The sequence below is a fragment of the Saccopteryx bilineata genome, chromosome 4 (genome assembly GCF_036850765.1).
Source record: "Saccopteryx bilineata isolate mSacBil1 chromosome 4, mSacBil1_pri_phased_curated, whole genome shotgun sequence".
Classification (NCBI taxonomy): Eukaryota; Metazoa; Chordata; class Mammalia; order Chiroptera; family Emballonuridae; genus Saccopteryx; species Saccopteryx bilineata.
In genome coordinates, this window is record NC_089493.1 from 62,052,133 (window position 1) to 62,070,326 (window position 18,194).

General features: G+C 40.4%; 1 protein-coding gene across 1 annotated transcript in view; it reads left to right on the forward strand.

Moving 5' to 3' along the window:
• The window catches only part of ALDH1A2 (aldehyde dehydrogenase 1 family member A2), a 96,769-nt gene that overhangs the window by 42,794 nt on the left and 35,781 nt on the right, over positions 1–18,194 (forward strand). Inside the window, exons 2-7 of the mRNA XM_066276046.1 lie at positions 37–141; positions 279–419; positions 3,598–3,727; positions 14,671–14,732; positions 16,777–16,905; positions 17,030–17,143. Of these exons, the coding sequence (XP_066132143.1) occupies positions 37–141; positions 279–419; positions 3,598–3,727; positions 14,671–14,732; positions 16,777–16,905; positions 17,030–17,143 (681 nt within the window). The remainder of the gene's footprint in view (positions 1–36; positions 142–278; positions 420–3,597; positions 3,728–14,670; positions 14,733–16,776; positions 16,906–17,029; positions 17,144–18,194) is intronic.

Consider the following 18,194-nt stretch of genomic DNA (forward strand, 5'->3'; position numbering starts at 1 on the left):
GTCTCACCAACCCCATTCTGCTGTCTCCTCCTTTAGATTTTTATTAACAACGAGTGGCAGAACTCAGAGAGTGGGAGAGTGTTCCCCGTTTATAATCCAGCCACAGGAGAACAGGTGTGTGAAGTTCAAGAGGCGGACAAGGTATGTCCTTCTTAGAAAATAGATTCCCTATGAAATTACTTTCCAGAAACTACCACTGACCCTCATTCATCACCTTTTTCATAAGAGCAGATGGTCCTCTCTTTCTCTCTTCAGTTGTGCCTCTTTCTCCCTAACAGACAGACATAGACAAAGCAGTGCAGGCCGCCCGCCTGGCTTTCTCACTCGGTTCGGTGTGGAGAAGGATGGATGCTTCAGAAAGAGGACGTCTGTTGGATAAACTGGCAGACTTGGTGGAACGAGACAGGGCAGTTCTTGCAGTAAGTAGCCTAAGAAAACATTGTCTTTTCCCCACATTTACCTTTCCATGGAACTGAGCTTCCTCGGTCTTTCTGTAACTATGACATGAGCAGACCTGGGAACAAGCTAAGGATTCATAATACATATAGAAAATGAGAGGTGTCTTGCTTTCATGGTCAGGTGGGGGAAGTGGAGGACCAGCTGAGTGTCCCTTCTTAATGAATTTTGAAGAACAAAACTATAGCTCCCCATGACTGGTAAGGCCCTTCATGCCTTCTTCTGCTCACCCTGGATAAACAAAACAAAACCGTTAAGCAGCAGGAGAGTCACCATACCGCTTGCAGAAAACCAATACCGAACGAACGATTCACTTAAGAATCAAAAAGTAGCCCTGGCCTGTTGGCTCAGCGGTAGAGCGTCAGCCTGGCGTGCGGGGGACCCGGGTTCGATTCCCGGCCAGGGCACATAGGAGAAGCGCCCATTTGCTTCTCCACCCCCCCCCTCCTTCCTCTCTGTCTCTCTCTTCCCCTCCCGCAGCCAAGGCTCCATTGGAGCAAAGATGGCCCGGGCGCTGGGGATGGCTCCTTGGCCTCTGCCCCAGGCGCTGTAGTGGCTCTGGTCGCTGCAGAGCAATGCCCGGAGGGGCAGAGCATCGCCCCCTGGTGGGCAGAGCATCGCCCCTGGTGGGCGTGCCGGGTGGATCCCGGTCGGGCGCATGCGGGAGTCTGTCTGACTGTTTCTCCCCGTTTCCAGCTTCAGAAAAATACAAAAAAAAAAAAGAATCAAAAAGTATAGTTTTTACCTCCCCAGAGTTAATGCCTCTTGACTGAAGAGAATCCCTTCAGAAGCACAGGGCATGCCAGGGACTTCTCATGCATTTCAACTCCCTTTGCTCTTTTCTCACTTTCAGCAACTTCCTTTCACTAAAACAATTCTTTTCTTACATAAGGAACTTCCCCTCTCCTAATGTTTTTTGTTGTTATTGCTGCTGTTTTATTTTTTTAAAATAAAAGTCATTTAGTTATAGAATACATACTTTTTTGGATATTGAAACCATTAGGGAATGTCTGTACTGTACATGAGGGGGTCTCCAAACCGATGACCCACATTGATCAATGAATATTCAGGGCACTCTTTTTTAGTCAGGGCATTCAAACCATGAACACTATCTCCTGCCATCTACTTGGGCAAACAGGCGACATGGGGCTTGTTTTGGGAGAGGGAGCATCAGTACCCTTCCTCAGTGTCACTTCTACCATGGCTCCTCCCTCCAACCACCCCCCTCAGGGATCTGTTCAGACTCTGGGAACAAAACGGAGGTTTTTGTGGAGGAGGTCTGGCACTCTAGCCATATGTGACATTTACTTGTTTATAAAAACATTTTCTAATCTGATACTTCAAGGAATTATTTATGCATATGTTAAAAATGTGTTTCATGGTGAAATGGCTTTTTCTTAGAGATTAACAAGACACAGAACATGTTAAAGGCTCTGAAAAGCCCTACCCAATATTTCTCAAACTTATTTAAGCCTTGACACTAATTTTTTTGGCTGACCTATCAGTATTGCACAAAACTGAATACTTTGGAATACCTTGGGGAATGCTTGTGTATATACTTGTCTATTCACTGGATTGTGATTTCTTCGAAAGTGAAAATTGTATTTTACTTTTTTTTAATCCCTAGCACAGTTCCAGGCACATAAATGGTCAGTGGGAGGTTCATTGATGGTCTGTAAGGGTTAGTTTGATTGAGTTAAATATTTGCAACATTAGATTAACAGTCTGTACTAGATGATTATATAGTTCATTTTTGCAGTTATATTTTCATGTCATAAAATTCAAATGCCATTCTTTTTCTGACAGTTTTCATTGTGATGCCATCTAAATGGCATTCTTACTTTTAAACTCTACCAGGTCGTGAGAGGAGTGAGTTTTAATAAGAGGGAGCCTCTGACATATAGGGGAGCTCCTGACCAGAAAACTGGAGTGAATACTGCATCCAAGTAAACACAGTTGAAAGTAAACCGAGGGCTGGCAACTCTCAGGCAAATTTGTTGGTGTCAGTAGCTCATAGGGACCATTAGGCACCCAGATTTTGGTTATTGAAACTCTCTTCCAGTCTATGCTGTGTAGATGGCTCTCTGCTAGCTATGCAGAATGCACTGCTCATCTCATGAAAATATAAATGTTCTAAAAGATACTGGGAAATAATTTAATTCCCTTTAATAAACATGAGCCAATATTCAGTGATAAGTAACATGATATTTGAAAATTAGTTTCATCTTATACAGGTAGTGAGTGGATAAACCGCACTGTAAATAATAGTATTTTCATGTCATTGAATGTTTCAACATTAGTTTTGTCAGCACTCGTTTTTACAGCAGAATGTTATAAAAAGTCCCTAAAGAGAAGGACATGAGATTACAAACATGTTTTTATTTACTTTGTTCAACTTGTAACACCTTTACTATTTCTCAAGTCAAAATACTCTTAGCATTTCAGGGTGTTCATTTGTAATTCTTATTGTTACAGATTTAACCACTTTAGGAACACATGATTAAAATAACAATCTAAAACTGCTTAATATCTCTATTTTCATTGAATGAATCAGATACTTCACTCCTATAGATAATGGTTGTTAAAATAAATATTTACAGAAAACCAGCCCTCAAGTTGTTAAAGCCTGAGCTTCCCTAGAGGAGATCTTGTTTATTTGGTGGCAATAAATAAACCCACTGTGCACCGTGGATATTCCATTTCTCAGCAGGGGTCTTGGCAGCTGTGGAAAACGTTTTATATTCTCATCAGTTGTATAAAAGCCCACGTCCCTGCTCCTCTTTATGGATTCAGATTACTGATGTTGACTCTGAAAAATCCCCCCGCAGATCTGACCACTAATACAACAAAAGCTGTTTGACAAGCAGAGTATTTCTTTATCATCTGTTGAAGAAATCTTGTGCTTATGTATTGGGATGGTGATTACTGGAAACACACAGACAAAATAATATGTGCGCGCACACACACATATACGTATGTGGTTTTTACTGGAAACTGAACTGGCAGTACTAAAATTGTATTTGAGAAATCGGAGTTGACCATCATTGTTCATACTCATGGTATTCTCTCACTCTGTTTTCTTCTGCTCCAGAAATTATTGACCGTATCACTGGAAAATTCTCTCTATTTCTTTTCCTGCAGACCATGGAATCCCTCAATGGTGGCAAACCATTCCTGCAAGCTTTTTATGTGGATTTACAGGGGGTCATCAAAACCCTTCGGTATTACGCAGGCTGGGCTGATAAAATTCACGGGATGACCATTCCTGTAGGTATGTGAAATCCGAATACATTGAAAAAAGAAACATGAGGCTTTACTAGAAACACGTGTTCACCACCAAACACAAAGTGCTCTTAGAACGTAGAACATAGATGTAGGCACACTTACAGCAAGCAGTCTATGCTGAAAAGAACCAAACAAATTACATCACTCTGACCATGCCCCTATTTCTAAATGTAGATAGTTCACATATAAATGCAGGGTCAAGCCACTCCCATCAATACATCCCGCAGCCAAGGAACAGGCCAGGTCCGTGTTTGTCAGCTGCTGTGCCCGGTTAGGTTCTGGTGGTGTGGAGAGGCCTCGGGCGTGGGGAAGTCAGGGAGAATTCTGAGAGGAATAAGACCTAGTTCTTTCTCTCCTAAAACATGAGATCTACTTTTTTTGTGAGGAAATACTTTAAAATGTTAACAGTTGTTTTCTCTTGGTGAGATTATGGATGATATGTATTTCGGTTTAAAAAATATTTTTCTATATTGACCATGAATTGTTTTCACAATCTATAAAAATAACCACCTTTAAAGGACAGGGAAATAGCCAAACTAAGTCAGCTGGTTGGAAGTCCTTGCCCTGAGCGTGAATATTGGGGATGGCTAACACCACATGGAGTGTTTGCACAGTACTGTTACTAACATCCTCATTGTCAGAGGAGGAAAGTGAGGTCTAGTGAAGTTCAGTTGTTTTTCTAAATAACCCAGTAAGTAAGTTGTAGAGCCAAAATTTTAACATTAGAGCTAGAGCTGAAATTTTAACATTAGAGCCTGGTGACTCAGTTCACTAGAGGATCCATGAACTGGGAGGAAGAGATACCATGACAGGAAAGGAACTGACTGAAAGAGCTGTGTGGATATCCGTTGTGGTGAATAGATAACAAGGGAAGTAAATACACATTTACTGAGTGGCTCCTGGATGCTGCTAAGTACCATGCCAGACGCTCTACCTGTGTTCTCAGAAAACAACCTGCTTTCCCCATGCATGCTAAGAGGAGTGAAGGGTAATGCTGGCAACTTGGGAGTGCCCTGTACGGGCCTTCCTAGACTGAAGAGTATTGGTTTGTAAGCAGGGGAGAGTTGGCTGGTGACGCAGATGGCTAAGTGCAGTTCTGCATTCCTGAGCAGCTGCCAGGTGATGCCTAAGGCGCAGGCCCTCTGGCTTGAGTAGTAAGGAATGGATAGAGACCAGCAATAAGCAGGTGGCCTTAGTGATTCCAGATTTAGGCATGCAGCAAGAAGAGAAGCCGTCACAGTGAGAGTGGAGAAAGGACAGAGATGAGACTTCAAAGGACTATTTTTTCTTATGTATTTATTTTAGAGAGAGAGAGGAAAGGAGGGAAGGAAGAAGAGACAGAAACATCAGTCTGTTTCTGTATGTGCCCTGACTGGGGATCAAACCGGCAACCTCTGCATATCGGGACGTTGCTCTAATCATCTGAGGTATTTTAAAATTGACTCCATGAGTGATGGCAACATGTGGAATATTAGTCCTTTGAGAGTGGCTTTGGATTATCGGCACTCTTTCCTGCTATCCAGAGGTTCCCCTGCCCAGCAGACTCAAAAAGAAAGTGGAGAAGATTGCCCTTAGGGAGTGTCAGAATCCTAGTTGGTCCTGGCCTCAGGAATATTACATAACCTCTGTTCTCCAGCATCACTTGCAGGACCTACTTGAATGGCCTAAGTGAGTTTGAGCAATCAGAAGGCTGTCTGCAGAAATCTCTATTTGGTCTAACAATGTCTTGATTTTCTTTTGCTTCCTTAAGTGAGAAAAGCCTGATTAGGTAATGAATTATTGATGTCTCTGATAATGTTTGATGCTTGACTCTTATTTTTTCTGGCAAAGAAGTGGTTAGTCCATAGCTTCATTGTTTTCTTCTGTTGTTCTCTGGACGTCCTGAGGATGTTGACCTAGTAGTTAGGAATACAGGGCTTAGAAAAGGCTTTCACCGTAACCCCTCCCACCTTTATTCATAAATTGGTGTTCAGCCTGTGAAGGAAAAAAAGTGAGGAATTCTCTTAAATGTTAAGTAATTTTTTGTTACCCGAATTTTTCTTAAAGTGCATTTAGCAGGACACCAGGATGAGGGACTCTATAGGGTCAGATCTATCTGCAGAGCTCCTACAAGGCTGGGGGTTTGGGATGCAAGAGCTCTCACTGTGATGTGAGGCAGATGGAGGCGAATGTGAACCTAACAGCTTTCCTCTCTGTTCCAGTTTTAGATACATTAGGGTTTGGCTGCAGGGTCCCACAAATTCAGCCCTGACCCATTTGGCGAGTTCAGAGCTTAGAGCATGCAGCTGGACTACACCAGGGGGATTCTAGGAGAAGATCAGGGGGAGAGGGGTCATTATTATTCACTTATTTATGCTTAAATAACCATGTGTTTGTCATTTGTAACTCCATAATTTAACATGAGCTTGATTTTGTCTCTGCATTCTTGTTTTTTCCCAATAAAATCTAGACTATAAAAAGGCTGTTAGCTTTTAGTCATGAGGTCTTTATTGTATTACATGCATTCCCTATGAAACACCTTAATTTTTTTCTTTAGAATTATAACATAAAGGAATAATGTACTTTATATTTGCATATCACTTGAGAGTATAAAATGTGATCCTGTGAGACAGGGTGGATTTTAAATGATACTGCACCCATTTTACAGGTAAGGAAATGAGACGGCAAAGCTGTAGTGTCTTAAACAAGGTCACATGGCTATTAAGTACTTTTTCAAACCCAGGTCTCTTTCTGCCCAAGCCGTTGTAGACCCCTTCTCATGGAGGGCAGGTCAGCAGGGTAGGAAGAACAGGAGAACAGCTACCCCGGTGAAGCCTTTAAGCCTCTGCAGATTTTTAGATTAATATATAGTTGATTCTCATTATTCATGGTAGTTCTGTTCTCTAAAGGTGGTGTGGACACTGAATTAGCAAATACTGAACCATTGCTCCTGAGGAAGTATAGAAATGAAAAGCACAGTTTTTCCTGGTCACCCATAAAAATTAAAGCTGAAAGTTTTGTTTGTTTGTTTTTTATTTAAAGTATAAGACTGCTCTGTTACACTGAACATACTCCATGGTTCATCCAGCTTAGCATCTCTGACACTAAAAGATCAGAACCAGAAAGAGCAGGAAGGATTATGCTGTTGTCTCTTTCACGCCTTCCCATATAAGAATGTGGGCACTCTACCGTGTAATGGGAAGAGCTCTTCCTTCTCCTCCTCTACCAGGCATCACCTTCGGCCTCTAGTCATTCACCCATATTTTCAGAGACATTAATTCATTCAACAGGTTTTTTTGGGGCACCTGCTATTTTCAGGTCCTATGTTAAGCATTGGGGCTACCAAGGTGAGCAAGATGGTCATAGAATAGTAAGGAAAACTAACAAGTGGACAAGCAGTTGCAGTACAATGTGGCTTATTCAGATATGGAAGCGTGAAGTTTTATGGGATTCCATTAGAGAGGGAGTCTCACCCAGGATTAAGGCTTCCTGGAGAAGAGGGTGAGACACACAAGATGATACCGAGAGGGTAGGTAAGTGAAGATGGAGATAGGGCCACCACAGGTGGTGGTGGCAAAGCATGGAGGGCAGAGAGTAGAGTGTGGTAGTGGATCTGAAAGTAGAGCCAGAGAGAGAAGATGGGGAGCTTGGGGCTGGGAAAACTATGCCACAAGTGTTATTCCACAGCAATGGTAGGTCACTGAACTGTTTTAAATAGATGAGTGCCTTGATCAAAATTGCATTTTAGAAAGAGCACTTTGATTTCATGATGGATAATCAGTTGGAGGGAGAAGTATCTGCTTTTTCCCCTCCCCCTGTATAGCAGTAGCCTCTTCTAGAATATTTGGGGAGAGGAGAAAAGGGTTATGGGATGATCACTTCTAAGCTATCCCCTGGACAGCTCTCTCTCCTCCTGACTTGGGAGCTCCTTCAGTTCCTCTCCATTGCGTCCCACTCATGGCCCACAGGTGCATAATATCACAGACTCATGCAGTATCAGTTTGATTCACCAGGGGCTTGATGTTGTTCCCTTTAAAGCAGTGGTCCTCAACCTTTTTTGGGCCACGGACTGGTTTAATGTCAGAAAATATTTTCACGGACTGGCCTTTAGGGTGGGACGGATAAACGTATCACGTGACCGAGCCAAGCGTCAAGAGTGAGTCTTAGACGGATGTAACAGAAGAAATCTGGTAATTTTTTTTTTTAATTTCATTTATTTATTTTTTTACAGAGTCAGAGAGTTAGTCAGAGAGAGGAATAGACAAGGACAGACAGACAGGAATGAAGAGAGATGAGAAGCATCAATTATTAGTTTTTCATTGTGCGTTGCAACACCTTAGTTGTTCATTGATTGCTTTCTCATATGTGCCTTGACCGCGGGCCTTCAGCAAACCGAATAGCCCCTTGCTGGAGCCAGCGACCTTGGGTTCAAGCTGGTGGGCTTTTGTTCAAACCAGATGAGCCGTGCTCAAGCTGGCGACCTTGGGGTCTCAAACCTGGGTCCTCTGCATCCCAGTCCGACGCTCTATCCACTGCGCCACCGCCTGGCCAGGCAAATCTGGTCATTTTTTAAAAACAAAACATTGTTCAGACTTAAATATAAATAAAATGGAAATAATGTAAGTTATTTATTCTTTCTCTGCGGACCGGTACCAAATGGCCCACAGACTGGTACCAGTCTGTGGCCCGGGGGCTGGGGACCACTGCTTTAAAGCACTGTCTCTTATTTCTTGCCATGACACTCAATGGAGCCATTGTTTCTGACCACAAATTCTACACTCTGACCCTCCTACTATGGCATCTTCCAATTGTGATGATAAATAATCATTATTATTATGATTTATGGAGCACTTTATTTATGCTCATTTTATTACCTCTAATCTCATAGCTGTTCACCAGGCAAAGTATTATTTTCCCTATTTTGATTATTTTAAACTTGTATCAGAATCCTCAGCCCCCCTCATGTCCACAAACTCCTTATAATGGAGGAAGGATCAAAGCTTGTTTGCATTTAACAGAGGGAGAAATAGAGGTTAATTGATTTGTGTATGATTTTCCTCTGTAACTGTCTGGTTTGATTTTGTGATATGTAAGCAGAGAGAATATAGTTTGTGCTTTAAGCTGAATTCGGATATAAAAATGGCTTTATGAAACATTAACCTTTAGAAAGGTTAAAAAATTACCTAGGTCATATGTAATTACCAATAGTTATTCACTTTCATCTCCTTTCAGTTTTACCTGTTAAACTAAATAATAGGTTAAAAACACTAGGACTCAGATCCTAAGGCTTTTTTATTCAACAGCTAGATCTAGTTTAGTTTTGTCAACAAAGAGCACATATGGTGAAATCTTACTGTTCACTGAGAGTGAGGAGCTGTTTGGTCTGCCCACCTAACGACCCAGTGTAGTTAGTGGGAGCTGAACTGGTGGTGACAGGAGGTCGTGAGTTCTGTTTCACATATATGTAACCTGTTTGAGAGGCTGAAGGCTGAAAAAGGCCTCTGGAATCCTTAAGGCCAGTCTCCTCATTTTTCAGGCAAACTGAGGTCCGGAAAAGTAAAGTTATGTAAAGTCTCAGTGTTTGTATAGGTGTTTATAGTTTGTCATTGTGGCTGTAAACTGTTCAGTGAGTCTGTTCAGTGTCAAAATATACAGGAATCTGCCAGGGTACATGATGGAATAGTTCTGTGTATCTGGTCTGATTGATTAATACTGGAGTAATCAAATGGTTTCTAGCTTCTCGAAAGGCAAATTCTGTACACGGATTAGAGATTTGAAGATGGGCTCCCCTTTGCTGAATTGTGTTACAAAGTTTATACTATCAAATAATCTTATTTTTACTGTGGCCAAATATATAAAATTAGCTGCAGTTCTTGAAATACTCAGCATTGTAATTGAGAGCTAGTTCTTGAGGTCCATTTTGGATACATTTCTCCTCAATTTCTGGCGCATTTAGATTTTTCTGATTTTATTGTACACATTGCCCATAACACTGTCTGGTTTTTATGAAGACTCTGACAATGTCAGATATTCTTTTTTCTTTTTAAAAATTTTTATTGATTTTAGAGAAAGAGAAAGAAAAGGAGGGAGAGAAACATCAGTTTGTTGTCCCACTTATTTATGAATCATTGGTTGACTCTTGTATGTGTCCTGACTGGGAATTGAACCCACAACCTTGGTGTATCAGGATGATGCTCTAACCAACTGAGCTACATGGACAGGACCCAGATATTCTAATGAGAATAAAAATTCTCTCAAAGTTTTTTTCAAGCAACTATAAAATCTCCTTTAAGATATAATGTTTAGCCTGAAGGAATAATCCAAGTAATTAAATGTTCTAATTAACTAAATATTTGCTATCTCTCCTGTGTAATTTTACAAGGGCCCTATTAAAGAACATAGAACAGTGGCTCAGTTGTATTTCATAAATACAGCAGAAACTTGTTCTATTACTCATTTTTAGGGGAAAATACTTTTTTAATATAATTCTAGAAATGGCTCAATATACACATACTCAGTTCAACCAAATTCATAGTATGATAAAGTATTTAATTGTAATATATTTATATTCTTTTTGAGGTCTAAACACTGAAGTATAAAAACATCAGAGAAGTTGTTTCCTGTGTGTGTCTTAAACTCCTGTGAGAATAATATCTATCTATTACTCTATGATTTTTACTTTCTTGAATGAAATGGGGAAGAGGCTGAGAGATAAGAGTCCTGCACATGTGATTTAGTATTTCTGTCTTGGTATCTTCTTTAGTTTTCTCCAGCATAGTTACTATGGTCTAACTTGTTGGCTCAAATTGGGGTATTCAGAACATTTGTTTCCTCATCAAGTACAATCCTTTCATACTGATCTGAGCCCTCTCCTAAGATGTCCATAGCCCCAAATGGACTGTGTTTGGTGTAGATTTTGTTTCTGCATCAAGCTGGTGCACTTCATAGCAGAAAGCTAGAGAAATGAAGGGAGCAACCTTTTAAGTCATCTTGCCATGTTTGGAAAGCATTATTAACATAATAGATGGGAAAATGGGATGTAATTTTACTTCTAGCAGAGAAGAGTACTCACTATATATCACGTTAGGTAAAAAAGGGAGAGAGAAGTTAACCCTGTCGCCCCTTTGAGTCTGCTGTCTCTAGATGAAGAGGAAGGAGGTGCTCAGTCTGTGCTCCCCCCACTGAGGAAAAGGTATAGCTCTGCAGGGTTCCCGTTGTAACTGAGATCCTGAAGTTTAAGTGAGTTCTCTGTGTCCACATACCAAATCCTCGATCATTGTTATTGTTCACAAAAAGTTTGTCGTTTTACCCCATTTGCACTCCTTCTTGACAAAACACTGATTTTTTGGTTTGTGATACCTAAATCCAATACCTTATTCTCAAAAGATTCTTGAATATATTTATAAAGGTAATGAACTTGAAGTCTGATAACCCAAATTCAAGACCAGAAGCCACAACTTAACCATTTATATGACTCTGAGCTTAATATGTGTGTACTATATTTTCTCTATAAAATGCAGATTAATATCCCTGGCCACATAGTTGGTTACAGAGTCATGCTGAAGTGTAGAAGGTCCTAATTCAGTCCCCTGTCAGGGCACATACAGGAGCAGCTCGATGTTCCTCTCTCTCTCTCTTTCTCTCTCCTCTCTCCCTTCCTCTCTCACTAAAAATGAATAAATAAAAATTTTAAAAATTAATTTAAGTGCTGATAATAACAATTGTCTTATTTTTATCCCTTGTAGAGTTGTTTTGAGCATGAAATAAGAATGTGAAAATATTTTGTAAGGGTTAGTGTTAGAAATATGTATGTTTTTGTTCTCCTACACTTCAGACTACTTTCAGGCAGATTAGTAGAGCTCCCAGATAGGCAAGAAAGTAAATAAATAAATAGAAATGAAGTCAGCGACTATAAAATGATGATGCCCTTGGACTTCCCGTGACCCTCTTGGTGCCTTGGAAGCTCACTGCTTGGAGAGTGACCTGAGGATCAGAGGCTCTGGCGTCACCTGAGAGCTGGTAGAAGTGCAGCCGTGGGTCCCACCCCAGACTTACTGATTCAGAGTCTGCATTGTAACAAGATCTCCAGGTGCTTTGTGCACACATTTAAATTTGAGAAGCACAATATAACATATCACGTGGCACTGGTCGCATGCAAGATGACCCTATACATTAAAGTAGTGAACACTTTTAATTTTAATTATTAGGTTTGAAAAAATTAGAAGGAAATAGGTTAGCTCATGAAACTAGTTGTTTTACAGATTTTCTTTAAGGTGAAGCTAACAAGTAGCCATTTACATACTATTAAAAGATGAGTTGATTTAACAGAGTTTTTGAGTAAGTAACAGAGTAAGTTATACTTGGATATAGGAGAACTTAGGAAGATGGCTTTTGAGCGATTGGTCTTTGGGTAACTTTAGTCTAGAAACTTGGTAGGATTTGGAGCAGGGTCATAGTAGCTGTGAAGGACCACTGAGGTGCTGTTAGCCTTAGACAAGGGTGCACATAGGGAGCACAGCTCTTGTGTTCACGAGGAACCAGATCAAACTAGCGGTGTCCGGAATCATCTTGCACTGACCAGATGAGAATGCAGACTGAAGTCAAGTTCCGGGTCCCTTTCTTTTTCTCTTTCACTCGGTGCCCTGTTGGGAAGAGTCCAAGCATCAATACCGTGCATTTCTTTGTTCACTACATAGAGGAACTGTAGGCACAGAAGATTCTTCAGTTCCTTTCTCTGTGCCAGCCTTTAGCTAATTGTCCAGTCTGTTCAGTTTATTCAGGAAAGATTTTTATTCCCAATAACTCAGCTTCTCTTGGTCCACAATTATGGATTTGCGTTCAATTCCTTATGAGGTCAGTTTTTTAAGATTTTGCTTACACTTCTTTCTTCTCTCTTTTACTTCTTCCGTAACTTTCAAAATTATGTAAGTGATACATCTAAATTCTTAAGCACTTAGTATGTAGAGAGGGGAATATTTTCTTTGCTTTTTTGTTTTCAAAAAAGTGGCAATGTTTTATGAATCGTTGTGCTGTGCCTGTGCGGGAGCCCGATTGCTTTTCTCTGGACCGGTCTAGTGTCCCACGTGTGTTGCTGAAACAAGCACCTGTGTCCTTCAGTTTATATTCTCATTTTTTCTCGGCCCATTTGTACTCCATCTTGACATTATACTCCGATTTTTATGGTCTGTGATTATCCATCTGAATTTATCACCTTAGCCCTATTGTGAAGTTTAGTTGGGAAGGATTTCCTTGAAAATGAAACTCTTCAGCCTATTCATTAGTATTATTGCTCCTCCTGGAAAACCTTCCCTGGAAGAAGAGCCTGGCATCAGATTTATTTATATTTGCTGAGAAAATCAATCTGAGATATTAAAAGGTATTATATTAAAAAATACCTTTACAGAGATTTATAAATTGAAGAAGGGTAATAAAACTGGCATGATTGTGAAGAATGACATCTAGGAAAATTCTTGATTCATCTGCATGCAAAACTAAGATATATAAAACGATAGTGTTTACAGCATTATTTATAGTTAGTTGCCTAAACTGAAAGCAATCTCTGTGTCCCTCAGGATAGTTTATAAGTAATACCATTATTGAGCCAGTGGAATAATATTCAGCAGTTTAAAATGTTGGATTTATATGAAAAGAAAGTGGGGAAACACAAAATATAGAAAACCGTGAATAATATGATGCCATTTGCATTTTAAAAGATGAGAAGAGGGGGCATAAAAGGATGCTATATATTGTTGTACGTGAAAGAAAGTTCTTTGAAAAGATACACCAGTAACAACAGGTGGCTGCTAATTCTGGGAAGAGGTCCAGGAGAAAGAGAGAGACTTTCATTTTAAAATGTATAATTTTGAACTTACAACAATTCTGTGTTATAAACATTAGTGATTTAGATGCGTTGAGAGACAATGAGAAACAGTCACATCATTTTCTCTTCCCCCAACCCACACAGTTGTCCATCTCCACCAGCATCCCTACCTGTCCCTAGTAGCAGTGCTCTTCACGAGTATTATCTGAGCGCCTTCCCTTTCCCAAGGCTTGGCTTTTGAGAGAGAAATCAAATATCACTGAAGTGGTCAAAAGGTTGGCAATTGAGGGAAAGATAAAGATTTTGCCCAGGACCAGAAATGAGAGGCCCTATGCTAAAAATGAGCCATTCTTTGGTTATTTCAATTAGTCATTTAAAACAATTCAGATAAACATAATGGCATTTTCCTAAAGAAGAATTTGGTTTGGTTTTCCTTGATAATTATTTCAATTGCCTTTTGTTCTTATAAGGAAAACAAAGTTATTAAATCATCCTCGTTTCCATGGCTAGTTTGAGGATGGAGGCATTGGGTTATTGACGGAATTTTCTTTGAAGCAGACTTTTTGTCATCTTGAAATAGGCCTACGCGTGCCCGCATCCGCCTAGGGCCCAAGAAGGGCATTGGACACCTGGACCGAGTTATGATAAATAATTCAAGATAGAGCTTACTTTTGCCTTTTCCAGTTACTTAGCATTTTAAATTTACCCAATAACATTTTAATTAATTTTTTAGTACTTCCCTGAGTTCTTAAAAACTTTGAGATACCTCAGTTTTTAAATCAAGTAACTGTTCACATATAAGTATTACTTAAATATTTAATATAAAATTTAGTAATGAATTCTTTCCAGTTTCTAGCTCCCCCAGTCATCCCTTCCCTTCCCCGGGGCTGCTTTTAGTGTCACCAGCCTGTCCTCCATTTCGCCTTCGAGGTCAGCACTCTGGGCATCTGGGAGCTGTGTCTGGAGATACTTTATGCCAAGTAATGGCTCTTCTACCAGCTTTTATACACAGTAGAGTAGGATGTTTTTTCAGCTTTATTTCTGTTTTTTTGCTGCCACCCAAGTTCTCCCTCTGCATTTTTTCCTTCTAAACTGAGTTCTCTGGTGGTGACCATGCTTATTTCTTTCAGATGGAGACTATTTTACCTTTACAAGACATGAACCCATTGGAGTGTGTGGACAGATCATCCCGGTGAGTGTATCTCCTCGTGCCTCATATTTATTTTCATTTGAACCACTTCTCTTAAAGATACATAAAACATAGATCTCGGCGATGTGTGTTTTCCATTACTGGGGGGAAAAAAACTGAGCTCATGTTGTTGACATATCTTTAACAGCCTCCCTGGAAATGCTTATTTGAACAGGTTAATAGGGTTTCAGCTCCGTTACCAGGAGTTGAATTCTCAAGTCATGGAATTCTCATGATTAAAATAAGCAAAGCCAAGCCCAATGTATTAATAACCTGCCCTTGGTTATAGATGTCCATTTGGCTTATGGAAAATTAATGCTTTGTTATATTTGCTTGTTTATTTTTTAAAACTGTGACTCACCATCTTTCCAGGCGTATTGTTTTATATGGTCTTTTAATCCCATTCTTTCCCACTGTTTCTTTTCACAAGAATCTAGTTAGAAGACTCTACAGAAGACACAGCAGTACCATTAACGTCACGGTCATAATTGAAACCATGCTGGGCTGTTGTGTGTCTTGTAAAGGGAAATAGATGTAGTGCTTAGTGTTTGGATTGGAACATTAAACATTGTCTTCTCTCTCTCTCTCTCTCTCTCTCACACTCTCTCTCTCTCTCTCTCTCTCTCTCTTTCTCTCTCATACACAGCCTTGGCACTACACAAAACATCATCGAATCTTCCAACAGTACTAGCTAATCATTCTGGCAAGGATTTCAGGGGAGGCTCAAACTAAACTCTTACACTGTAGACAAGAAGTTTTCTCTTTTCAAAATATAGGAGAATGAATTAAGATCATCTTTGGCCTTGCGGGCCAACAATTTTTGAGAAGTATTAATGTTCTTTTCATGATTTGCAGATTCCAGGTTACTGTGATATTTATTACAGAATGAAAACAGAAAATGAGAGGTTTGGTTTAAGTCCCTCTGCTCCCAAACCACGCAGGGCAGCGCCACTTAGATCAGAGCAGGGGTGAGTTCTGTCACCTTAATTGCGGGAACTGAGACCTGCTCTTCTTGCCCTTCCTAGACCCTCAGAGCTGCAGCTTTCACGGACAGGACAAGAACTGCTTGTCAGCCAGCTCCAGCTCAATTACCACGCTCCAAGATTTATACACTGTAGATGGAATTAAAACATCACTGTGGACTCCCAAGCTTATAAACAACTAAGGGGAAAAGAAATTGGGTGTTTGGTGAAGGCCAGACACTTGTATATTTTTGCAGGCTTGCCAGGGCCAGTGAGGATCTTTCAGGGAGGGCAGCTGAGATGCTTCAGGCAGAGACACATTGTGGTCAGGGGCTGAAGCCGGGGGACCAGCATTTCTGTTTTCTTTCTTAATGAAATTATCAATGACACCTGATAGTCCTGAGGCTCATGCTTAATATCTTTTTAAAATCAGTTTAAATCATTTTTTTTGCCCCAAATTCAGATACATACAGTTTTTAGTCTCTGTTTGCTTATTTTGTGATGGAAGGGAAACAAATGAAAATTCTTGTTTACTCAAAAAATAAAAGGCCACTCAAATAATAAATCTTTATTTTTTGTTATTATGTTTTTGTGATAATATGTGTATGTAAAGAAAAGTCACTTCCTTGGAAAATGCATTGACTTAAATATAATTCACAGCTGGAATTTTCTGTTCTGGTTCTTCTACACTGAAGCGCTTTTATACCAGTCTGAAATTCCTGGTGTAAAAATCACAAATGCAAGAAAAAGTTTTCATACACAAGAACTTACTGGAACAAAGTCTAGTTTTAAAAACATAAAATAATGACAAAAACCAAACCAAAACAAAGAGAAAAACAACAACAGAGACTCCATTTTCACCATGCAATTTCTTTTGCTGGGTAGTTGGAATATAGTAATTTGGATTTTCAAGGTCACTCCTATTCTTAATGAAGTAATTTAAAAATCCAAACATCTACACTTTGTGGTGGGACAAGATTTATGTTGAGGACTAGTCTGAGAAATCTGAGAAGTCACAGCTTGAAAACAAAGTAGTGGAGGGAGATTTTTCCATCTATCAACCTTGAGTTTTTTGTTCCTTTCAGTGGAACTTCCCCCTGCTGATGTTTGCCTGGAAAATCGCGCCAGCCCTGTGCTGTGGCAATACAGTAGTAATTAAACCAGCAGAGCAAACGCCGCTCAGCGCGCTGTACATGGGAGCCCTCATCAAGGAGGTGAGAGAAACCGCCTCAGGAGCGGCCCCCACTCCCGCACGGTCGGGGCCTGCTGGAGCATATCTGATTTAATGTGCTTCTGCAGCTCTCACACACCACGTTTCCTCCAATTCTGTTTTGGTAGGCTGGCTTTCCACCAGGAGTCATCAATATTTTGCCAGGATATGGGCCAACGGCTGGGGCAGCAATAGCTTCTCACATTGGCATAGACAAGATTGCGTTCACAGGGTCTACGGAGGTAGGTACCTGAAAAAACGTGCGTCGAGGAACAGCCCCGCACATGAGTAGCGGGTTTAAAAGAAAGCTGCACGTGTTACCCAGAGGCTGGGCATGAAGGAGCAGGGAGCACCCCGGCTGCAGAGGGCAGCACCGGTGTCATGGCTGGGACACTGGCGAGTCTCAGAGCAGAGATGCGCCTTGGCCGTTGGTGCCACAGATCCCTGATCTTTTTTATGATATCATCTGTGTGAAACCTGTCCCAGAAAAATAAATAAAACCCTGTTATCTTTGAAAGAAAACGAACACAGAGGCAAAAACAAATAAAAAAACTATTTCAAAAAAGACTTTCTCAGTGACTGAGTTTCTGAACACTTTCTCGAGTCACAAACTGATGGCAGAAGAAAGTTAAGAAGCTGGAAATTCAACTAATCTCTGGCAGAAATTAAAATGGGATGCTTTCCCTTGTATTTATTCCCCCCCCCCCGATCCTATAGTTGCAACTGGCAACTAACTGTGCCCGCGAGTCATTAGAGATGATATAGAACAGGGCTCAGCAAGCCTTTTTCTGTAAAGGCCAGGTAGCCAACAGTGTAGACTTTGCAGGCAACATCATCCCTGATGCAGCCCCTCAGCTCTGCCCTGTAGCACCAAGTAGCCACATAGTGTTCAAGCTGAGCCCAGAAAACTCTTACTGAAGATACTGAAATTTGAATTTCATATAATTTTTACAGCTCACAAAATATTAATCTTCTTTTGATTTTTTTCCCAATCATTTAAAAACACAAAGACTGTTTTTAGCTTGTGAGCCGCACTGAATAGGCAGTCAGTCAAATTGGGCCCCTGAGCCATAGTTTATTGACCCCTGATACAGAATCATGAGTCTGCTTAGAGAGGCTTCTACCAAACTGTCCATCCAAAGTGTCTTGGATGAGGTAACAGAGGTGATAAAAAAGAAAGTGATTCACTATTTCTTCAAGTAGAACTTCACAGACGACATCATTATTGAACAAAGGATATTTTCAGGTCTGGAACAGTGCTACCTAATATAATGAGAGCAATGTTTGTAATTT